Source organism: Schistocerca cancellata, chromosome 3, assembly GCF_023864275.1.
Source record: "Schistocerca cancellata isolate TAMUIC-IGC-003103 chromosome 3, iqSchCanc2.1, whole genome shotgun sequence".
NCBI lineage: Eukaryota > Metazoa > Arthropoda > Insecta > Orthoptera > Acrididae > Schistocerca > Schistocerca cancellata.
In genome coordinates, this window is record NC_064628.1 from 243,192,370 (window position 1) to 243,218,429 (window position 26,060).

The window sequence follows — 26,060 nt, forward strand, 5'->3', positions numbered from 1 at the left end:
TTGCTTTTCCGGCTGCTGTGGGCTTATTTATCGGATTTCATTTTTTATTTGTGGTTCACTGTCGCTGTCTGAATTTACATATCGTCATTTTGTCGTTTGGAGATAGTGAGTCGAGCTGTGGGCGCTAGGGAATGGAGTGCCACGTGGAGAAATTGGAAGATTTCCGACATATGCTTCTGTGTCATTAATTAGAGGGGTAAAAGAAGCAGAGGCTGTATGGGGATGTCATTGGACACAGCACGGCAAGAAAATGGTTTTCTCGTTTTAAGGAGGATCGTTTTCACATTAGTGACTCTCCACCTCCAGGAAGACCTTCGGGGTTTGATGAAGATCGTTTAAAAGTGTAAATCCACAATGCTCCACCTCAGTACTCAAGAACCGCCAAATGTGATGAGTTGTGATCACACCACCATCGCGCAACGTTTGCATGCGAGGAGGAAGGTTCAAACATCGTGTGTGTGGGTACCGCTTGCTCTAATCAAAAAATACAAAAATCAGACGGTGGCTATACGTGCATCTCTCCTTGCTATTAGTATGCGTCCAGCATATGAAAGCAGATGTGCTGTTGTGTACCGCATTTTTACCAGCATCTGTGAGCAATATGTATGTGGACGTGGGCTCTTGGACAAGGTCCTGTGTGTTTTTAAATATTTTAGCGATGACAAACGTTTATACTGTGCTAACTGTATCTACTTGACATCTTGTGCATGAGATTCAGCGTAAAATGAACATGTTTTACTATTTAAAAAAGTTTAAGACCTGAAGATGACAGCTAAGAGTGTTGAAACCCGTTGTCTTGAATAAAAAAATGTTTTGTGCGATGTTGGCTTTTGAATGGTTTTTAACATGTTGTAAGCATCCTCTTAGTTTCTTCATAAGTGTCAGAAATCACAGGATTACCACCTTGGCACCCCTTTTAAGCAGCCACGCAGTGGACATCGCCTGCCGCTGTGGCCGAGCGGCACTGGGCGCTTCAGTCCGGAAAGGCGCTGCTGCTACGGTCTCAGGTTCGAATCCTGCCTCGGGCATGGATGTGTGTGATGTCCTTAGGTTAGTTAGGTTTAAGTAGTTCTAAGTCTGTGGGAGTGATGACCTCAGATGTTAAGTCCTATAACGCTTAGAGCCATTTGAACCATTTTTTGACATCGTGGGATCTTTATCAGTAGGTTCCTGGAGCTGTTCCGGACTGTGCCGAAGTTTCGACATCTCCAGAAAACGTCTCAAGTTTTATTTTTATAGTGGTCAGTCTAACACTAGATGGTGGTCTTAGCAGGTTGTTTATCATTGATGGTAGAGTAAGTCATGTAATTCATCACTTTCTCTTCTATTGCCCGTGACATGCGTCACGTTCTTATGAGAGTTTTCTCTGCAGACATAGTGAGGTGTCTGTCTGCGCGGGCCTAAGTAGTATGCAGTTTGATAAACAAAGAACATATGGCAGCACCAGCCATAAATAATAGCGAGCAGCTACAATGACAGTGTGAAGTACAATAATTATTGAATCAGCTACTGCTGCAATTGGCAATAAGATACGTGTGGCGTGACAATTCAGTTAGACTTACCTATGTATGCAGGCGACCGTCGACGAGGTTGTTGGCTAGCGTCGCAAATCTCTAAAGTGAGCCCTCGCGGAAGCCGCGCGAAGTGCGTTCAAAAATCGTGGTGTCACAGGCCCGCAGCAGCAGTCCTGGAATCGTCCCGGGTTTCGACACCAATTTTTATGCCGTTAATGACAGCAGCAAGCAGCGATTTGTAGTGCAACCAAAGTCTAAGCTGTTCGTTCGCAAATCACATAACATACATAACAAAAGAACTTTCAACAAGTCATATCTTAGGAAACAGCATTACCAGTGTCAGATATAAATGTCTTAACGACTTCAGTTTTCAACAGCAACATTCTTAATACGTAGCAGTGCCTCCTAGAATAACCCCTTTCAGACTCAAAATACACTTTCTAATACATTTGAATTATAGTACAGACTAAAGTATTATACCGCTGACAGTCATCATGGAGAGTGAATGAATTGGACCTGGAGGGGAGCAGGGGGAGGGTGGGAAGTCGACCATTCAGAATTGGTTCAACTCGACAAACACCAGCCAGTACACACAGAAATACCCATGAATATCCAATATTCTCCCGCGATTTAATCTACAAGCAGAGGTCAAAAGAGCTTGTTTTCTGCGGCAGTAGTACAAGCTTCTTAATAATATCATATTCCAGCGCTAAGTCATCGACCCAGTGTAGCTGGAATTGGGGTGAAGGAAGAGAGAAAGTACTTAACGCCATGCTTGAGATAACGATCATTAGCACTGTCTGACTGTTCCGTCGGTTCTTGGTAGAATATTTCCTACACCCTGAATGAAAACACGCACATCACTGGTTTAATATTCTACAATATTTGTTATTTATTTCACAAACCGGTTTTCGGCTATTATTCCATCATCAGGTACTAGATATGATTATGGTCTGAAGTGTGATCTTGGAAACTACTTCATACGGAAAACAGTTGGATACTTTGCAATACCTACATCTAAGACATCAGATAAGAGACAATTTTTTCTTTCTTTATTCACTTAGCACAAGCACACATTGTCTTAAACCTATGGAGCCAGAAACATAAAAACGTAGTTTAGGATTCGTTTAGTTCACTACACTGAGTTCTTCAACGAGTTGATTTGATTGAACTTTAAAATGCTGTATGAACCCTAGAATACTACATGAAATTCTAACCTTTCCATACATATACCTCCGTCGATTCAACTACCAGATCTAGGTTTGGTCAGAAAAAATGATTAAAAGCGACGCAACGGTAGAATTATAAACCCTTTATAGCGGGAAAGTTAAAGAAAAATGAATCTCAGGGTTTAAATGGTCTTTCCATTGCAACAAATCAGAAAACTCTCACTGCGTAGTTTACAAACAAAAGGGCGTCTATATGTACTTTACACCCACCGGGAACGCAATGGAATAAGTACCGAAAGGAAAAGTGCATCAATACTTGCACGACAATTTGAGTGATCGCGTGCCAGGAGCATTGAATACAAACAATAGAAGAAGAAAAGTACTAGATCAATTTATCTAATGAATCAAAAGCAATTTGACAAAAAATGTGGAAACACAGGAAGTACGTATATCTAACGAAATAATCAGAATAGTTGATAAAAAAGCGAATACATATGAAAAGATACAAAAAAATCACAGCTGCCCTTGATTAAAGAATATGTCTACAAATCGCAAATGGCCACTTGATTATAAATGTTGCGTTGAGGAACTGTGCGAAATCGACAGATGTAAACACACTCTGGGAGAAAGGTAACTCATACCCATGATGTGAATTCCTTCAGGCTCCATGAACGTTGCTGATGGCAAATGTTGCACACAGCCTTGCGATGTTCCCTACACACAGTTGCATCAACGTTACACAGTTGCTTTTCGTCATTTTTCTCAGATTGTAGCTGCAGTCTCCGCAAATGCGACGTTTTTTAGGCTGAGAGGGCTGAGTATCGGATGTGGCTCCTTGAGCTGGGTTGGGAATCGCTGGAGAAGAGGTGGAGTTCCTCTTCCGTTTATTTCGGAAACCGTTCAAAGACGTTTGTAGCTTTCTATTTTCTGCTTCACGTGCCGATGTCGCCCTGCAATATCTGTTCTTGCAATGAGCCATTCCTTAGACAAAGCATGTGCAAGGGAGAACATGAAATCCAACTGAGGCGGATTCCTTTCGCCTCACTGCACTTCATGGGCTCTGTGGAAGTTGTGTATATAAATTATGTAGGCATTTATCATGGCGATATTTATAACACAACAAAAATAACAGAGAGGCCACAGCTTGGTTTTTCTAATCACATTTGCAGCGTGGCACATATGGTCAAGTGTATCAATGCCATATTTTGTCTCATTGTGCTGGAGAATATGGTTGTCCAGATGTATGCGGCCATCATAACGAGCGGATGAAAGGATGCATACGAGCTTATTCTGTTTTGGCTTATAGGAAACTGCCGTTAGATCGTCATCGTAAATGAAGAAGGATGTACCTGTAAACCGGTTTTCAAAATTTATATTGACGAATTCAGCAGGAAGTTCTCTCTTATTCAACCGAACTGGCTCCAGGGCGGTGAGTTTGTGGCCAGATTTCAGCTTCTTAAAATGCGGAACAGACGTGAACCAATTGTCCAAGGTTACATTTCGAATCGATCCTTTGATAAAATGAACAAGTATTTGCAAACAAATCTGCCGCAGGTATTCCAGCCGTAGTCGTATCCTTCTCCAAATATGGCTCTTTGTGTATCATGCCTTTTGTAAAAAAAGTGTCTCTAAGCACTATGCGACTTAACATCTGAGGTCATCAGTCCCCTAGACTTAGAACTATTTGAACCTAACTAACCTAAGGACATCACACACATCCATGCCCGAGGCAGGATTCGAACCTGCGACCGTAGCAGAAGCGCGGTTCTGGACTGAAGCGCCTAGAACCACTCGGTCACAACGGCCGGCATGTATTTTGTTCCATTGTCACAAATCATTATGGTTATCATTCCATATTTGGTGGGTTTGTTGGGAATTTACAACTTTAATGCGACCCGACCGCGGAATCCAAGTAGTTGCTCGTCAGCAGTGTCGTAGGCAGATTTGTGTTGCTGGGAGTTCTCTTGCAACATCTCTCAAACCTTTTCCATTGGAGCCAGCTTATCGTTGGGATCCCGTGAGGTTTTGATGTCAAATCGAGGACAGTTTATGATAAAACTGAATCGAGCTCGGGAAGTTGTAGCCAAAAAATCAGCACTGCATCTAGTCCTATTGAAATGAATACGCGTTGGAAGATAATTCGTCTTCAGGCAACGCTGAGTATAAGCAGCCCCGGACTAACTTTCAAATGACTTTTGAAGGTGTTCGACGTCCTATTGAAGTTTTATGTTTGCTCAGCGATTTCGACATTCGTGCAAAGTAACATTTTGTTGAGAATGTCATCTGATAAAAAACTCAAAACATTTTAGGATGTCATACGTATGTCCAGTGGAGGTAGTCGGTCCTTGGTGAGTACGGACTACTATGTTCATTGCTAGAGTTAAACCAGTGGTTTCACACAGACTTTTCATTTTCCAGGCCGTTCCTGTGTTAGACGTTAGTTCGCCTGTAAATGGCGTGAATACGTATTGGAAGTTGTCCACAGAGGATGACATTGTGACTGACGACTGGAAAGCTGCTGAGGAACGCTTCTTCCTTGAACCATTCTTGTTACTTGTGCTGTGCACGTTTCTCAGAGCAGTATTTTTGAGGCGAATACCTGACTGTTTTTCCTTCTTCTGACTTTGCCAACAGTCGCTTCATTCTCATTTTGGGCCACCGTTGCATGAGTGTTACTTCATCAGAATCTCATGTAGATTCAGTAGTGTCATCGGAAACGATGTCTTCTTTTTCGGCGTCGTAGTCTTCGTCAGAATCGTCAGATGATGATATGTCAAGATCTGATTCCATTGCATCCAAAACACTCGGTTTTTGGGTAATTCGCCAGAACGTAAAGAGAAATGAAAGTTACGGACTAGGTACACAACCCACTTACAACCAACATCCAATCAAACAGCTATAGCAAATTGGTCGTTCATTATTAAACGTTCATCGAATCGACGAGTCCACTTTATTCGTGATTACCACACATTAATCATTTCCACAAATCAGCATTTACGTGCACACATACTTTCGTCGATTTTTCAGTGATGAGTCCCGCTTCTATGTAGATCCTGATGACCAACTAAGACGTGTCTCGAAATGCACCAGACAGCCGTGGAATACCAACGTGACTGTCATCCGCCTTACGACCCGGCAGCCAGGAGTGATGGTCTGGAGTGCCACTGTGCCACTTCGTTTCGCAGCAATACCCCTTTGGTTGTCATCCGCGACACCCTTACAGCTCGTTCGGTATTCTACGTCCCGTTTTGTTGCCCTTCATGGCAAGCCATCCTGTGGTTACACTTTAGGAAGATAATGCCCGCATGCACACGGTGAGAGACTCTACTGCTTGTCTTCATGCTTGCTCAAACCTACCTTGGCCAGCAAGGTCGCTGAATCTCTCCCCAATTGAGAAGTGTGGGGTACTATGGGCAGGTCCCTCCGATGAGCTCGGTATTTTGATGACCTAACGCGTCAGTTGGACAGAATTTGGCACGATATCGCATAAGAGGACATGTAACAATTTTGTCGATCAATGTCAAGCCGAATAACTTCTTGCATAGGTCCAGAATTGTACCCACGCATTATTGACTTGGTCTGTTTGTGAAGCTCTTCCTCTGGAGTAAATGATTCAATTTTTCTGAAATTGTAGTCATTTGTTTCTCCGTAGATCTACATCGTATCTACAGATTTGCATAATTCCTTCGCAGTGTGCCCGGTAAGTGAAAGTAAAAATCTGAAAATCGTTACTCACACGATAAAAATATTCTTTTTCCATTTGTCATTCGACTTCAACCGTAAGACTAAAACATTCTCTAAGTCTTCGATTTCGTGAGATCGGTACATTGCAAGTATCAATGTCGATAACAGACAAAAATAGTCGAGCTTCTCGATTCATCGAATGTATGAACTATCTTCTTCTTCTTCTTCTTCTTGCGTTACGGCCTCTGTAGGACCACCGGTAGCCCCTTCGTGGATTGCATTTTCCTCGTCTTCTCCCAGAACCTCTTCATTCTTCCTCTTCTTCTCTACCGCTCCTCTTCCGAGCTCTTCAGTGTCAGTTTTTCCTGTCGGCTCCACTGGTGACACTCTAATCCTTTCCTGTATTCTTCTTTGCCATTGATATCCGGCATATTGTTCGGTGTATATTTGTTCCCCCAGTTTTCCTTTCCTTCGACCTTAATCCCAAATTCCAACCAGTCTTTCCGAAGTTCAAGAACCCACTTGGTTCCAGTCTTTCCCCTTGTCTTCCCTGTTGTTTCCCACACTCTCTTCGTCATTCTGTCCATACTCATACTAACTACATGTCCAGCAAACCTTGCCCTTTTGAGTCTGATTTCCCTGGATATTGTTCTAATGTTCCGGTACAATTCTTCCCTAGGTCTTCGCATCCACCTCTTTTGGGACCTAGTATTTTTCTCAGTATTTTTCTCTCTTCTTTCTCTAGTTGTTCTGCCCCATTTCTTCCTAGTGTCATCGTCTCAGCAGCATATAATACTGCATTCCTCGCCGTAGCCTTGTAATGTCTTATCTCTGTGGAACTATCTATATATAGACAATTAAATTTGTACAGAACTCTTAGAAGGCGAATTCTCCTCTCACCCGTCTAATGTTTTTGTGGTGGTAATTATAGCTACCCGTCACAAATTGCGTCAAGAGAACTTCGCAGAGCACCTTTTAGACCACAAAGCTCGCCGTGCCTTATCTTCCTGTGACATCTGGGAGAAAAGTTATGTAGACGAGTGTAACATTGCTACTGTTATGGATCTCAGGCGCTCTCTTCTGGCCTTAGACGACCGCCCTGCATTGGAGCGTATGGTGAGCGATCGGGGTGAAGCACCCTCTGAGGAGCACGAGCGCGAGGCGAAGGCCTGCGCGGGCGACGAGGACGCGTCCGACGAGGAGGAGCCGGTGGCGCACGTCGGCCTGCGGGACGTGTTGCGGCTCAACGCCCCGGAGTGGCCGCTGGCGCTCACCAACACGGTCTGCACCACCCTCCGGGGCTTCGCCAGTTCCGCCGCCAGCGTCGTCTTCGCAGACGTCATTGGGGTCAGTAACACCGCTCCACTGGCCTATGCTACTTCAGTTTTCCTTTGGAACAGATTGCGTGAACGCAGTGCAACAAAGGCACAGTATTCTAAAAAAAATGGTTCAAATGGCTCTGAGCACTATGGGACTTAACATATATGGTCATCAGTCCCCTAGAACTTAGAACTACTTAAACTTAACTAACCTAAGGACAGCACACAACACCCAGCCATCACGAGGCAGAGAAAATCCCTAACCCCGCCGGGAATCGTACGCGGGAACCCGGGCGTGGGAAGCGAGAACGCTACCGCACGACCACGAGATGCGGGCCACAGTATTCTAACGGCAGATAGAAAAACACTCCTTTTGTAGCACAACAGAGGTGAATGCGTCCTGGGCGGAGTTAGTGATGTATACTCGCACTTTTTTACTTGCTAGTATTAGTGCCCATGTTATCTAATATAATGTATCGTATCAAGTAAGGTAACACGATGGCATTTCTCATGTCATATGTGGTGCAGTATGTCACAACGTGTCGTTAAAGTGTAGGATCCATGCATCGTCACTCTGGGATAGTACATATTATAGATGTACTCCCACCTTCGTATACGTCCTCTTCTAGATGGCTTCCACGCTCTAGAAGCGTATGTATTTGTTTTTTTTTTCCTCACATCCCTCACCATACATGGAGTGAGTAAATATTTTTGAAGTTGCCAGATAAGTCGGAAAACTACTTCCCTTCTTTTTATCCCTAACTCTGACTAGGACACGTTCGTCTGTTTTTGTGCAACGGTAGAAGCATTTTTCATTGCGATTCCTAACTTTTACTCTACTATAATTTTGACACTAGGCCACGGATAGCTTGGCAACCGATGTAGATTTTTGTTGCCTCGGACGACGGCTTATCCGGTATAGGATTTTTAATTGTCTTTCGAACAATATTGCTTATATCGTGGCAAAACTTTTCCAAAACAACAGGACGACCGTTAAATACACGTATTTGTCTACCTTCCTACAAAATTTGAACCGATTTGTTCGAAACATGCTACTGGCGCGCCTAAGGAAACCTCACAAGACATGTGTTTTTGAACGTAAAATCCAAACAAAGCAAGATCTTTTTTCAAACTGTTAAAACTTCTCTTAGACCAAGGTCTGATACACCGGCGGATCAAGTCTGAACCATCAGTCCCACTCCATTCCAATTATTTACAGGTTTCTATTTTTGTACGAAAAATCCGAACAGTGTAATACAAATGGTGCTGTTAGCTGAGCATTAATTTCATCAATCTTCTGCAAAAGGAATTAAACGATTCGTAAAATTTTCCTGAGCGCCAGCACCGGTTCGTCGTTCAAACCTTGCTTAACATACTGCAAGTAGCTACAGCAAGACAAATGTTCGAATGGCTATAAAAATGGCTGCTCTTCCGGGCTAAACCGTAAACTTTTTACCCGATGTTCCCAGCTCAAACAGGAACCTAGCACCAAGACATCCTCCACCCCCCCCCCAAAAAAAATCGCGTTTCTAGGCGCGGCCTTTACAGACATATTTGTTACTGCACTTCCACGCTGTAATGATTAAAACAATAATGTTAAACGGTTAGGAGTTGAAGAGAGAACTTTGCAAATTCCCCTAGCATCCTTACGAATAATTAGGAAAAGTGCAAAAAGGAAAGATAAAATATGATTTATCATCAAGTATTCCCGCCTGTAAGTTGTGCTGCAAATACGTGTATGTATGATACACCAGCGTGGTCCCTAGATAACTAACAGCTGTGAGTTTGGCCTATAATCACAGTCGTGTTCGCACTTTCATTGTGTCTTCTGAAATAGCTATTGATGTTAACTATTTGTCTGAACAGGTGTTTCACTGTATTCAGGACTATCTAGCAGAGAACTCAGCACATTCCTTGTTTCGTGATTTGTACCCATCTCGTCAATTATTTGTTGGTTGTATACCTCTGTCTTCAACGATAATTTTTACCCTGTGCAGTTCCGTCTAGTACTATGGAAGTGATTCACTTAAACTGTGGTTTAAGTCTCACCCATCTACTTGTCAATGTTTCCCACATATTCCTTTAATCGTCGAAACAGCAAAGGACCATTTTTTTACCTTCTCAGTCCACTTAATTCTTAACATCCTTATACAGCACACATCTCAAACAGTTTGATTCTGTTCTTTTCGTGTTTTCTCACAGTCGTTGCTACCTAATAATTGTGCTGCGTGACGCGTAACTTAAATTCTCAAGCACAAGTGGATGAGTTATACATTTGAACTGAAATCGTCGTAGAAGAGAAACGGTACGTTTCCGAACGTGGGTTCCTATTCAGTATATTATGTACTCATTGTCCTCTACAAGTTCTAGAAATTTGTAATGGGGTTTTCCGCTTAGTGTATTACGAATGCTAAAATTCGGCACATGCCAGTTTGTATATGTACCCAGTTACTCGTCCCTCTGACTAAGGAAAGCCGTTTCGAAAATTAGGATGATAAATTGATGCAGAGATTCGCAAAAAGGAAACCACGAATTCAAGTAAACATTCGCTTCACGCGATACCAAAGAGCATTTATTATCTTGATTGCTAATTTAAATAAGTGCGATGGTTACCTGCATCGAAAAATAAACTGTTCAAAGGATCCCGTCCAAAATTGAAACCTGTACTGAACTTGCTCCGAAGAGCACGATCCACTCCCCACACACTCCCCAGAAACAAAACGATCTAGTTTCCCTTGCTAGTCCCACGTTTTGTGGCGCAACTCTACAGCCGGTGGTGGCAGACCAGTCGCAAAAACCGCCAACGAGGCGCCAGGTTTTTGTCCAGTCGGAAGTACGGTAAAAAGGCTGAGAGTCGTCGTTTTGGACCTACGTCAGGTTACCAAACAAAATTTTGAACAGTCTTCGATGGTAAATTTCCACTACTTCACATGTTTGCTTGCTTGACCAACCATTAGTAAAAAATGACGGAATATCCGTTGCTCTCGGCCACGTTAGGTCACAAGCTGTGTTTGAACAAGATTCTAGGGAAAGTTCCCAAAAACAGATGTAAGAATAACTACCTTGATCACTACTGTAGCGTGTGCACATCCGATTACCTACACATCGACACATTGCAGAGCCGTTCATGCTACTGATTACGGTTTCGACCGACGGTGTTGCTGAAGGAATATCCTCTTAATGTTAATCACAAAATACTTTCGAATAAATAATTTAAAGAAAATATTCACGTTAACTTAAAATCAGGAAAGGATGTATGACAGAAGCCTTTACATAGTGATATGTGTTCTTGATTCCAGTGCAGCGTATAAATCTATTTACACAGTGATGTTATTTATAAAATAAATTTTTCACCAAATACTGTTACTCGCGAGTGCGTAATTTCACACCATGTGTGATGACACACTAACAGACAATATCTGCTCAAAAATTTAAGAAAATACTAACACTATGCTTGGAACTAGTGTTGTCTGCACGAAGTGGCAGCTTCATCTTGAGGCTGCAGTCACCTTTTGTCCGTGTTTACATACAAGTAAATTTCTTTTTAAAGAGGCTCCACCTTATGCTTATACCTAGAAAAGAATTGTGTTTGCTGAAGGCGGAACCTATCCAAAAACAAAGTTAAGTGACAGCTAAAGGAGGAAAGACTGTTGCTGACGTAACAAGGAATATGTTGATGAAATCAAAATAGCTTTTGAGGGTGAAAAAAAATCAAAATAACGGTTTTTTTATTGTGCTGTCCAGAAGACAGGTTGATTCTAACTACGTTTGTAAATGTATTGCACTTGTAGATAACCCTTCATGCAGTTAGTCATTGCAAGTTAAACGTTTTCTATAAGAACGTAGTTCTGAGTTTGTTTACTTGAGAAAGAATATTTATGTTTTGAACTAATTTGATCAGAATCGTAGTGGGTTTTGGAACTCTCATTAAAAAAACTGGCGAATTACATGAACATTTAAAATGTGGGATTAATGTAACTTCATTTATGATTTATGTACCCATAACAAGATATTCATACCAAAGTCGAAACACCTGGAAATAATGAATAGGGCTTGCATTTTTAGGTTTTCACAAAAGTTCTTTCCTTTCTTAGAACAGCACTTCCTGGGCTTAAGTACAGGCTGGGTTGCTTGGACCCAACGCAGTGGCTGTAGACATATTCTCAAAGCGACAATGCAATGACAATATGGCACACAAAATGTTGATTTAGTGCTAGCTGTATTATTTTGTTATACCATCCGAACTAAAAAAGTACGTGGACTCAGGTGTCACCATTACAGCAGAGTGCTGCCATATTATCGAGTTATAAAGAGTAGCGACATTGCACTATATATGGTCTTGATTCCAGTGCAGCATATAAGTCTATTTATTACGTCTTTTCTTAAAATGTGCAAATTCACTTTACTGATTTTCCGTATTATTAATTCAGAAAATCTGTTTAAAATCCGTTTTCTTCTGCAAAAGTCCTTTTTAACCCCTAGTTTTTCAATGGAACTCCTATTTAGCCCCTTTTAGTCCTGTAACCATGATCTTTGCACTTTTTCAGAATTTTAAAGTTAAAACCTCCAAATCAGGACCCTGGTAATGAGTAACTACGACTTTACTCGTATGACTGACGGGCATATTCTTTTGTAAAACAGAAGAAAAGCGAATTAAAATTTCCTTTCTCGTTCGGAAGTCTGCCTACATAGTTGAGTGACCGTTCGGTCCCGGTCGAGAATGCCAGTGTTCAGTTTTTACCGAATTGTTGGGTATTTCAGCCCCATTGTTCGGTGTTCGGTACGGATGTATGAGTGGTTATGCATTTGTAAAGTTACATTCTTGTCACTAATTTATTCACTGATTTGTAAACTCAACTCAGTAAACATTTGGTACGCTGTTTCCGGCCAGGGTGTGCTTTCTCGTGCCTTTGATTGATAGTTGTAAGTGTTCCTAGGCCGAATGCAGAGAAAGAAAGAAAGAGACGACAACAAGCTTCTACGTACACAAACTGTTTTCGTGGAAAACGTTTTCAGACGGAGAAGAAACACCAAACGTAAAAAATTCTCAGAAGGATGATGGCGGTCCCACACAGTGATGTCTATGCAGAAAGAGTCTTCACTCACGTGAATCATTCATGGTCTGACGCTAGAAACAAACTGAGTGTCTATAAAGTAAAAGAATAATCATGCATTCACTGTAATTTGAAGTTCGCAACATGCAATTACGTTAAACAAAAAGTTAAGGGTAACAAAAATTTGTTGAGAGCTGTAACTTCAATGTGAGTTCACCCTCAGCCCTCAGTATACCAAATCTCTTCGATATGCAATGTTCAGTAATTTTGCCAATTTGATCTGGCCCTTCTAACGCTAATGGAGGAACTTTCCTCATTCGAAAATCATCTGATTCACCACGTAAGCGTATATTTACACAATGATTTATTGTTTTTGAAGTTAGTTCTAGTGAAAAAAGATTGCTTTGAAATCCGCGTGACTCACGTCATGCAACAAATAAAATCGAACTACATGGCAAAGAGCGTGAGGACAATGGTGATACAAAAGATAAAAACAAAAAATGAGATATGACCTGCTGATTTTTGCTAGCTTTTAGACTCTGAACATATTTCGGATTTTAAAATATTTGTTATTATTTTGTGGCAACGTTATTTTAACGGACACTCTGTTTCCAGACATTTTTCCAGAATCGTTTGCATGGCGTCACCATTCAAACAGAATTATTTGACAAATATGTTAAGTCTTTCATACCTAAAAACTTAGTTGCACTATTCTTTTTAACGATCTTATTATAATTTGTGATGCAAAGATGGATGTTGTTGTTATGGTCTTCAGTCCTGAGACTGGTTTGATGCAGCTCTCCATGCTACTCTATCCTGTGCAAGCTTCTTCATCTCCCAGTACCTACTGCAACCTACATCCTTCTGAATCTGCTTAGTGTATTCATCTCTTGGTCTCCCCCTACGATTTTTACCCTCCACGCTGCCCTCCAATACTAAATTGGTGATCCCTTGATGCCTCAGAACATGTCCTACCAACCGATCCCTTCTTCTGGTCAAGTTGTGCCACAAGCTTCTCTTCTCCCCAATCCTATTCAATACTTCCTCATTAGTTATGTGATCTACCCATCTAATCTTCACCATTCTTCTGTAGCACCACATTTCGAAAGCTCCTATTCTCTTCTTGTCCAAACTATTTACCGTCCATGTTTCACTTCCATACATGGCTACACTCCATACAAATACTTTCAGAAATGACTTCCTGACACTTAAATCTATACTCGATGTTAACAAATTTCTCTTCTTCAGAAACGCTTTCCTTGCCATTGCCAGTCTACATTTTATATCCTCTCTACTTCGACCATCATCAGTTATTTTGCTCCCCAAATAGCAAAACTCCTTTACTACTTTAAGTGTCTCATTTCCCAATCTAATTCCCTCAACATCACCCGACTTAATTCGACTACATTCCATTATCCTCGTTTTGCTTTTGTTGATGTTCATCTTATATCCTCCCTTCAAGACACCATCCATTCCATTCAACTGCTCTTCCAAGTCCTTTGCTGTCTCTGACAGAATTACAATGTCATCGGCGAACCTCAACGTTTTTATTTCTTCTCCATGGATTTTAATACCTACTCCGAATTTTTCTTTTGTTTCCTTTACTGCTTGCTCAATATACAGATTGAATAACATCGGGGAGAGGCTACAACCCTGTCTTACTCCCTTCTTAACCACTGCTTCCCTTTCATGTCCCTCGACTCTTATAACTGCCATCTGGTTTCTGTACAAATTGTAAATAGCCTTTCGCTCCCTGTATTTTACCCCTGTCACCTTTAGAATTTGAAAGAGAGTATTCCAGTCAACATTGTCAAAAGCTTTCTCTAAGTCTACAAATGCTAGAAACGTAGGTTTGCCTTTCCTTAATCTTTCTTCTAAGATAAGTCGTAAGGTCAGTATTGCCTCACGTGTTCCAACATTTCTACGGAATCCAAACTGATCTTCCTCGAGGTCGGCTTCTACCAGTTTTTCCATTCGTCTGTAAAGAGTTCGTGTTAGTATTTTGCAGCTGTGGCTTATTAAACTGATTGTTCGGTAATTTTCACATCTGTCAACACCTGCTTTCTTCGGGATTGGAATTATTATATTCTTCTTGAAGTATGAGGGTATTTCGCCTGTTTCATACATCTTGCTCACCAGATGGTAGAGTTTTGTCAGGACTGGCTCTCCCAAGGCCGTCAGTAGTTGCAATGGAATGTTGTCTACTCCGGGGGCCTTGTTTCGACTCAGGATTTTCAGTGCTCTGTCAAACTCTTCACGCAGTATCGTATCTCCCATTTCATCTTCATCTACATCCTCTTCCATTTCCATAATATTGTCCTCAAGTTCATCGCCCTTGTATAGACCCTCTATATACTCCTTCCACCTTTCTGCTTTCCCTTCTTTGCTTAGAACTGGGTTTCCATCTGAGCTCTTGATGTTCATACAAGTGGTTCTCTTATCTCCAAAGGTCTCTTTAATTTTCCTGTAGGCAGTATCTATCTTACCCCTAGTGAAATAAGCCTCTACATCCTTACATTTGTCCTCTAGCCATCCCTGCTTAGCCATTTTGCACTTCCTGTGGATCTCATTTTTGAGACGTTTGTATTCCTTTTTGCCTGCTTCTCTTACTGCATTTTTATATTTTCTTCTTTCATCAATTAAATTCAATATTTCATCTGTTACCCAAGGATTTCTACTAGCCCTCGTCTTTTTACCTACTTGATCCTCTGCTGCCTTCACTACTTCATCCCTCAAAGCTACCCATTCTTCTTCTACTGTATTTCTTTCCCCTGTTCCTGTCAATTGTTCCCTTATGCTCTCCCTGAAACTCTGTACAACCTCTGGTTCTTTCAGTTTATCCAGGTCCCATCTCCTTAAATTCCCATCCTTTTGCAGTTTCTTCAGTTTTAATCTACAGGTCATAACCAATAGATTGTGGTCAGAGTCCACATCTGCCCCTGGAAATGTCTTACAATTTAAAACCTGGTTCCTAAATCTCTGTCTTACCATTATATAATCTATCTGATACCTTTTAGTATCTCCAGGGTTCTTCCATGTATACAACCTTCTATCATGATTCTTAAACCAAGTGTTAGCTATGATTAAGTTGTGCTCTGTGCAAAATTCTACCAGGCGGCTCCCTCTTTCATTTCTTAGCCCCAATCCATATTCACCTACTACGTTTCCTTCTCTCACTTTTCCTACACTCGAATTCCAGTCACCCATGACTATTAAATTTTCGTCTCCCTTCACTATCTGAATAATTTCTTTTATTTCCTCATACATTTCTTCAATTTCTTCGTCATCTGCAGAGCTAGTTGGCATATAAACTTGTACTACTGTAGTAGGTGTGGGCTTCGTATCTATCTTGGCCACAATAATGCGTTCACTATGCTGTTTGTAGTAGCTTACCCGCATTCCTATTTTCCTATTCATTATTAAACCTACTCCTGCATTACCCCTATTTGACTTTGTGTTTATAATCCTGTAGTGACCTGACCAGAAGTCTTGTTCCTCCTGCCACCGAACTTCACTAATTCCCACTATATCTAACTTTAACCTATCCATTCCCTTTTTAAATTTTCTAACCTACCTGCCCGATTAAGGGATCTGACATTCCACGCTCCGATCCGTAGAACGCCAGTTTTCTTTCTCCTGATAACGACATCCTCTTGAGTAGTCCCCGCCCGGAGATCCGAATGGGGGACTATTTTACCTCCGGAATGTTTTACCCAAGAGGACGCCATCATCATTTAATCATACAGTAAAGCTGCATGCCCTCGGGAAAAATTACGGCCGTAGTTTCCCCTTGCTTTCAGCCGTTCGCAGTACCAGCACAGCAAGGCCGTTTTGGTTATTGTTACAAGGCCAGATCAGTCAATCATCCAGACTGTTGCCCTTGCAACTACTGAAAAGGCTGCTGCCCCTCTTCAGGAACCCCACGTTTGTCTGGCCTCTCAACAGATACCCCTCCATTGTGGTAGTACCTACGGTACGGTTATCTGTATCGCTGAGGCACGCAAGCCTCCCCACCAACGGCAAGGTCCGTGGTTCATGGGGGGCAAAGATGGATATTATATCTTTAATTCGTTGTCTGTGATTCTTTCTTTTTCTTTGATATGGGTGGTGTGTACGAACATACACAACACTAAACAGTGTTGAAGTACCCAATATGGCCTTCACCACGAAGACCTTTAGGAGGAGTTTGACTCCTGTCAACAAAACCTAAGAATTCATAGAGAGTGTTCCAAATATATTCACATTGCTAGGTATGGCTTATTTCCTGACAAATAATGTATAAATACACTGTAAATATTAGTCTTTCAGTAATAATAATAAGCTTCTGTAATTAATTCTTTTTTACAACGTAACAATTTCTATGTCGTTTCTTGCAGGTCTTTTCTCTTTCGGATACAACGGAGATGCGCAGGCAGGCTACTTGGTTCACTATCACCTTCCTCGTAATCGCAGTCACTAGCGCCGTCATCGGATTTCTGCAGGTTTGTTTCATTCTAATTCCACATATGAAAGTAAAAACTGCGGAATCAAAGAAACAGCACGAAGCAGTTTTGAAGCAAAGAAAACACATATTCTAAATGAAGCACAATCCAAAAAACACAAGAAAACTGAAGATGTATAATTTGTAGGAAATTACTGTGTGTTTCCAGTGTAATATTTTATTGTAGCTAATCACATTGCATAATCTTCAGTAACGAATCCGTGAGGATTACAGCAACGTTTCAAGGGTCTTACTCATGCGTTTGTTCTATTTACGTTTCTTTACCCTCTGATTTCAATTTCTTGAGTTCCTGTTCTGAGCTTATGAATGAAGAGTATCCCTGTCTTTTTAAAGGAGGGAGATCGAAGAGTCATGAACAAGAAACACGAGTGTACTGCATCGTAAGTAGTCTGAAAATGCCTTCCAGGGCCAAAACAGACATGTTCGTGCCGTAAAAACGTACACGTTAACGAACTCACCTCTACTGTTGACTATCACACAGCTCAAAATCTTTCGCCTGGTTGTCCTTTGTGTTACAATTCACTTTGACGAGAAAGCAAATATGAAGTTGTATTCTCTCTCAGTCTCACCGTTGAAGTAAAATATTCACAGTTTCGAGGTTCCACAATGAATTTACAATTTGCAGCGAAGTGCGCGCTGATGCGGATTCAAGGCCCGGTCGGGCAAACGGCTTCAATCTACCAGGACGTTTCAGTTTGTTGGTTTCCTCTTTCTAAGCGCAAGTAAAATTATATTAATCATTAGCAGCGGAAAGTGACATGGGAGGATGTAAACGACAATAAGAGCAAGGACGTACCACTAAACGTGTATGCACGAATGACTTGTCTGCAAGTATGATTACGAACAGTCACTGTTGTCTGTATGACGTAAGGGGGTAATCGCAACAAAATTATTTTAAAGGTAAACTACTTCATTAAGTCCCCATCTAACGGGAATAAAATTTCACCAATGGCCCATGCGTTGGGAACAAGGTGGATGCATGATGGGAAAATGGTACGTTTTGCTGGCGATGAGAGCCATGTAATTCGCCAACATAGTTCAAGATGCAGAGGTCCCACAGAGACTGTTCTTTGGCCCCCGAGATCACCTGATTCGATCCTCTGGATTTTTACGTGTGGAGTCATTTCAAAACAAAAATATGCTGTACTCTATTTGGTATGTTGAAGTACTAGAGCGGACTGTACATTCTTGTTAATATTTACGAGATGTTTCGACGGTGTTTGAAAGAAGTCATGACTAACTGTAGATATGAGGCCAGTATTGCATTCAAATGTGAAGAACACACTTGGAAAAACACCTTTAACAGGTACGAGTGCGCAGTAAACAGTAAAATGTACAGTGTCGCGCAGTACTGTGTTTCCTGTTAACGTAGGCGTTAGGTGAAATTAGAGTCCAATTACGAGGACTCGCTGAAAAGTAATGCCTCTTAATTTTTAATATGTTCTCAATATCGCTTGTGGTGTTACGAGTCATGCATATTATTAGGAATACTTCTCCGTCGGAAGCTAGAAGGCCCGAATCGTAGCGTGCAACGTAGCGTTGTGTCACGTAGCTATGTCGGTACGTTAGAAACAGCACAAAGAACAGGAAGCAAGAATTCGAAAAGTACGTCTACACTAGTACTTTCCCCTTGGGCGTTACAGTGCTAGAAGACACAAGAACGCTGCCGCATATTCAATAATCTGACGCCTTGAATTCACTGTTAATGATCGTCTTCCATACAGTACAGACTTAGTCCCATTCGATTTTCATTAGTCTCCAAACCTTATAGAACACCTTCAAGGGCATCCTTTTACCCTGCCTGTTCATCTCCTCCAATTTGCTGATGACACCGCCTTCCTAGCCCTTTACCCTACCTATCAACGGTCCCAAACTACCCTCCAAACCCACCTCCACCAGTTCACTACTTGGTGCAACTAGTGGTTCCTTTGTATCAAACCCTCCAAGACCCAGGCAATCATCATAGGCCGCACCACCTGCTCCTTCCATGATTTTTACCTAACCATTTATGGTCGTTCTATCCACCTCACCTCTACACTAAAATGCCCTGGCCTCATCCTTGACTGCCACCTCACCTGGACTCCCCATCTCCTTATGGTCCAGCACAAAGTCCACAACAGACTCTGTCTCCTGAAACTCCTGTCTGGCCAGATATGGGGACTGCCTCCTTCCACCATTCTTCACACTTACAAATCCTTGAGCCGCCCCATCCTGTGTTATTCCAGTGTCACTTGGAATTCCACCTCTCCCAGATTCTATAAAGCCCTCCAAATCCTAGATTGCTATACACTCTGCCGTGCCTTCTGTATCCACCTTCCATCTCCCATGCGCATGCTCTACGACCTCATCCCCTTCCCCCACCTTCTTCTTCTCCTTGAACACATCTGCACCCTGTATATCATCTGCTGACTCGATCCCACCCACCTCCTGGTGTCCCCCTTCCTCTCCAACCCCAGCCCTTTGTCACACCTTTAATGTTGTGTCCCGCCCTCTCTCCATCTCCACACCCTACACCTTCTTTTCCAATGCAACTTCCAGCAAATCCCACCAACTCTAACCCCACCTTCCTCCCCCCTACTCCTCAGCACTCCCTCTCCCCTCCCTTTATTTTCCCCTTAGTGGTTTTCCCCTCCTACGCACTCTCCCCCTCCTGTGCCCCCATTCTGTGTCTCTGCACTCTCTCCTGCCTTGCCTTCCGTCTTCATCTCCATCTTGCCCATCTCCTGCCTTTTGGTACGCCTCTTGACCCCCTTTTTTCTCTTCCTCCCGTCCCCCAGCCCCCCACCGCACCTTCCTCCCGTCTTTTCCCCTCCTCTCTGGCCTCCAGTCCCTTGTCAGGTCCATATCAGTGGTTTTTGTTCTTCATGAGTGCTCTGTTGTTTCCAGTAGTTTTTTAAGTGTCTCACTCTGTGTGATTTTCATACTCTGGCCGACTTTTAACTTGCGTTTGACTTAAGTGTCTTTTAAGTGCGCAACGAATTACTAGCTATGTTCTTTTACCCTTATGTCGACTTCTTGACTGGCCCCCAGCGCATGTCCCCGTATTAGTGTATATTTTAACTACCATCATCTCCATTTACTGTGTCTTTTTATGCTCCCCTTTTGTTCCCCTTCTTATGTAAGAGTTCCGTTTTTAATGTATTTTTGTGGAACCATTTGCCTCAAGAGCGGTGGACTGTGCCATTGCCAGCCCTCCCCTGCCCATATGGGGCAGGGGCATGAAATTACAATAAAGAAAAAAGAAAAAGCACCATTTTCATGGTGATGAAGCCGTGCAAACAGAGGTGAGGTTGTGGCTCCATCAACACAGTCAGACATTATACAGTGATGCTATGAGCAAACTGATCTCGCTTAGGGAGAAATGTGTTCATCGCCAGGGCAAGGGTGAACATGCAGTAGTCTGTAGGATGTGGGTGGGGCTGCTAGACCAGGGGGTATGGGGCATTTTTAATATTTTGAAAGATTGGTGATTTGTAAGCAGTCTTAAAAAAGTCTCTGTTCTGAGCCTGTTAAAACCACACGTAATACCGACTTCTTAATTATTTTCTTGAAAGGAAAACGCCTGACTACACTACATATTTCCTTTCCCTGAGTATTAGCGTGAGGAAGTGGAGGCGGCCCCCCTTACCCTCGAGCATGGGCACCCTTGTGCCAGGGTGACTATGTTGAGAAATAAATATACAGACATGAAGAATAAAGATGAAAATTGTTAATAAAGTTAGTTTTATTTTAAAGGTCTAAATTTTTTACATAAAATTAGGAGCAGGGGACGTAATTGAAACGTATGTATTTCCAATAAATTTGTACTAACTAGGATGATATTCTGGCTCCTTAGCAATTATCTCGCAAATGGCTGCTTTTCCGACTGGTATACTGCAACGTTTTTGGTTTTATTACCATATACTTTCATTATGCCCATTTTACACGATGAATGGTCCGCCCCAATTGCTGAACTGTCGGCATATTGGAATGCCAAGCATGGGGACCCGGGTTCGATTCCCGGCTGGGGCGGGAGATTTTCTCTCGTCAGGGCCTGGGTGTTGTGTTGTTGTCACCATCATTTCCTCCCCATTGTCGACGCACAAGTCGCCCAATGTGGCGTCGCACTCAATAAGACTTGCACTTGGCGGCCGAACTTCCCGTCTGGGAATTCCCGGCCACTGACGCCATATGATCATTTCCATTTTACACGACACGAACACCCAGATGCTTGAATGGCAGCCGTCTATCGTGTGAACGGGTTCACTATTATGATCGCGTTAGTAGCGATGCGCGATAATTCTAGGGATAAAGGAATAGGGCTAGTACTAAATTCGGTCCTAGTAGCCTCACCGCCCATGCGCGAGCTAGTAGCTGTCTGGCGTGGCCACATCTCAGCTCCACGAATCCTGATTACCGTATGTTGAGTTTTGTTTCTGTTTATGGTCGTTTCATCGTGACAAGGAACTTTCTGAGCAAGTGAGTATAGTGCACTGTTCGAAAATACTTTCACGGAAGTTTTTAAATCTTAGTAAATTTCATAAATAATTAATGATATGCTAATGTGAAATCTCGACTTTGGCACTGTTATGCCAGTGCCGGTACGCTGTGTTTACGTTTATTGTTTATAAATACGCTGCCATAAGATCTCGTACGATTTTATAGTTCGGGTGTAATACTCTTGGAGCGCTTCAGTAGACTAACATCTTCCGTGAACAGTTTCGTTCATCGTGTAAAAACTGCGTTAACCAGGTCGTCCCGTGTGCCAATGGCACTGCCTCAACTCAAGTCCTTTTACTCTCTCAGTGCTCTCCAGCGGCTGTTGACGTCTTTATTTGGCTCGCAAACCACACAATTTCTGTACGAAAACGGACAAGCGTAAAGTACGAGTAGCTGCGTTAATATTTTTAGCAACTGTGGTAGAACAGCGGAGAAAATCGCGAAGAGGTTTCTGGATTCGTCGATGGCCTGAACAGCTAATTGCTGGTAGAGGATCATTACATAATAACCTCAGATACATACTAGCAGAAGTTGTTCGATACCTCAGGTGCGTTTTCATCCCTTTTTGGATTTTGAATTAAATACAATTAAGATCTAGTGCTTGATGTCAGTTCATGCTTGCATAATATCCATATTCTCGATCTTGCATTGACTACATACTTCATCATATAGATTTCAGGATCGAGATTCGTTTCGTAATTTCATTCGAATGGAAGTGGAGATTCTTTTCGAATCTGTCACCATCGTTGGAAAATATGTCTACCGGGAAGGTTTATACGAGGGTTGGAAATTTAATAGTGGCAAATATTTATTTACAGCCTGTACAAAATAGATAGGCGTTACAAAATTTTACTGTCTTTCAAAGTAGTCACCAGCATTGCGTATAACCCGTTGCTACCGATGTGAAAGTTTTAGGATACTATCAGCAGTGGCAGTTGTGTTGAGAGTTCGAGCGGCGCGGTCTATTGCGACGAATTTGTAACAGTTCTGAAGCGAATGCCATGAAATGTTTCCTTCAGTTTAGAAATCGGGTTGAACTCACGAGGGCTCAAGTCAGGGGAGTGCAGTAGGTGGTACAGCACTAAGCAGTCTCATCAGTCAAACAAATCAGTAACAGCTTGCACTGTACATGCTTGAGTATTGTCCTGCAAAATGATGGTCAGGTCTTACAGAAAGTGTCATCACTGCAGTTGTAGCCCTTGAGCGACCTGAACGACGCATGTCATCGACAGTTCCCGTCTCTCTGTATTTCCTCCATGTCCGAACAACATCGCTTTGGTTCACTCCGGGACGCCTGGATACATCCCTTGTTGAGAGCCCTCCTGGTGCAAAGTAACAACGCGAACGCGATCGAACCGCGGTATTGACCGTATAGGCATGGTTGAACTACCGGTATTGACCGTATAGGCATGGTTGAACTACAGACAACACTAGCCGTGTACCTCCTACCTGGTGGAATGACTGGAACTGATCGGCTGTCAGACCCCCTACTTCTAATAGGTGGTGCTCATCCATTGTTGTTTACATCTTTGGGCGGGTTTAGTGACATCTCTGAACAGCCAATGGGATTGTGTCTGTGGCACAATATCCACAGTCAACGTCTATCTTCAGGAGTTCTGGAAACCGGAATGATGCTAAACATTTTCTGGTGTGCGTATATCACACAAAAAAACTCTTTGAAATGTGCTTCAGTGTATCGTTTAGGAACTTCAAGAATATGCAAAGTACAATATATTTTAAGAGCTTATTGATGAGAAAAAGTACAGAAGAACCTGCGTTGATAACTACTTAGCGCAGTAGGCGCTGCAGTGCTCAGGCCGTACCGTGCTTAGCACTGCGGGCGCTGCCCCATCCTGATGAACCTCGTTAAAACGTGCAAATAACGGATATGTTAAGATATGCAACACAGCTATTTTATGAAAGTAGGTGGTTTTATTCAGCATTCCGACACATCATATTATTCCCCACTCAAATAACTATAAAATCCCTTTTTTCAACGTAATCTCCGTTCAATGCGATAACCTTACGCCACTTAAGTCGGAGCCAACGTCTTGCTGCATAAATAACCTACCCGCCACCACCACTACCATCCTCGTACTGCTTCCCAGAGAGTACGTCCTTCATTGGGCCAAATAGATAGAAGTCGGAAAGTGCCAGGTCCGGGTTGTAGGGTGGATCAGGAAGAACAACCCAAGAAGTTTCGTGAGCTTGTCTGGGGTGCGCAGACTTATGTGAGGCCTTGCCTTGTCTTGGAGAAGTTCATTTGCATTTTCGTGGCACGAACACGCTAAAGCCTAAGACACTCCAGAGTTAATTGTTGCACACTGAGGGGGAACGTCTAACAGAATAACCTCTTCAGAGTCCCAGAAGACGGTCGCCATGACTTTACCACCTGCGTGTGCGGCTTTGAATTTTTTCTTCGGAGGAGAGGTGGCGTTGCGCCACTCCATGGTTTGTCGTTTTTTTTTTCTGTTCAGAGTGATGAACTCAGGTGTCATAGACTGTGGCGATGTTCAACAAAAAATTGTAATGATCAGCCTTGTACCGAGTAATAAATTCCGTAGACATGTTCCTTCGTTGCTTTTCATGGTCTTCTTTTAGGCGGCACCACGCTTCTGCTACGGTCACAGGTTCGAATCCTGCCTCGGGCATGGATGTGTGATGTCCTTAGGTTAGTTAGGTTTAAGTAGTTCTAAGTCTAGGGGACTGATGACCTCAGATGTTAATTCCCATAGTGCTTAGAACCATTTGAACCTTTTGTTAGGCGGCGAGGAACCCAGCGTGCATACAACTCTGAGTACCACAAATCGTGGACAGGTGTGTCAGCTGTACCAACAGAGACGTCCAGTTCTGTAGTTGGGTGTTTGATTGTGATCCATCGATCACAATGAATAAGAGAGTCCGCACGTTCCAACACTGCAAGAGTCACAGCTGTATGCTGCCGATTGGCACGAGAGACATCAGACAAGTTTGCACAACTGTTGCGGTGATAACAGACGCCTCACCCAAAGACTATAGTGCTTTTGTTCTCTGTCAGGTCTCCGTAGATATACAGAAAGCGCCTATGAATTTTTGCTATACTCCACACCCATATTAGTAGTTGATAATGTGGGGTTCTCAGCGTATCTTATTTGCTCTGACATATATAGCAACGTAGCGGCGTATTCAAGTACACAGCTGCAATAATGTAGACCTGAAGATGCCTCACCGTGGTTAAAACCGTCAGTCTGCTTGTTTGTTGTGCGATAATGTGCGCCAGAGGTCTGCTAACAAACACACCTTTCGGTAGCTCAGTGGCGACGTGGCGTAGTAATCTCTTCAGTCAGAAAAAGATGTGGGCTACAAATAAGTAAAAGTTTTTAAATATGTGACTCACATTTGTGCCATTCCCTCAAATAACGAAACCTTCTGCTACTACATTGCATCACTTAATTGAATGAGCTTATGCAAAGAAAACAAACATGAAAACTTGCCCCTAGTGTTCATTAAAATGACATTCTCATTTTACATTTCGCAATGCAACGTGTTAACTTTTCTCGCGTGATAATAGGTGTGTCAACCAGATGGAAACACTGTCGTGCTCTCGTTTCACAAGACGTGTAGTGTCATCTGGTCAGTAAACACCGCTTTACTGTCTGTTTCCAAGGAAATAATGCCGGCGTACACGGTATCGATCGTACGTCATCTGCATGACAGTGTGACGCATTGAGCTGTCAGCGAGTGAGGTGAACATGGAACACCTAGGAATGCCTTCTTCAGTACTTGTCTGTCCATTCAGATAATAATTCTAAAAACGCCAAGTCGCCCAAGGCGCCGAGGTACAAAGGTGAAAGGCTTTAGATGTTCCACGTAATACGTGCTCTTACTGAGTTTTAAATCCATACATCCATGTGGATGATCAATATATATATGTTCCATAAGTCTTCCTAAACGTGTTGATCGATGTCAACCACTGGAAAGAACCACTGTGGTGTTAAGGACCACCTATGTCTCATAGGGGCAGGTGTGGGGGTGTGAAAGAAGCCTAGCTCGCGACGCGCAAATAGCCAGACTATATTCATCCAGCATTTGAGACTGAGAGCACTTAGTGACTTGCAACAAACTATACACATAATTTTAACCCTTTTAGAGACGTTTCCTCGCTCACATACCCCACAAAACATGAAAGGAAGAAAGTATATCGCTTACTATATTTTCGCTGTTCTTACAATAAAACTACCGCATGAAGCATGACCTGTTAATTTATGTTTACTACAAACTCTTTTCGAAACACATTTTGCAGGCAACTGGATGCACCTGCAAAATTACCTCACTGTGCAACACATAGTACGGGAAATATG

General features: G+C 42.5%; 1 protein-coding gene across 1 annotated transcript in view; it reads left to right on the forward strand.

Moving 5' to 3' along the window:
* Positions 1–26,060, forward strand: part of LOC126174878 (ATP-dependent translocase ABCB1-like) — a 206,369-nt gene that overhangs the window by 128,872 nt on the left and 51,437 nt on the right. The window contains exons 14-15 of the mRNA XM_049921294.1: positions 7,458–7,714; positions 17,117–17,221. Coding sequence (XP_049777251.1) covers positions 7,458–7,714; positions 17,117–17,221 — 362 coding nt within the window. The remainder of the gene's footprint in view (positions 1–7,457; positions 7,715–17,116; positions 17,222–26,060) is intronic.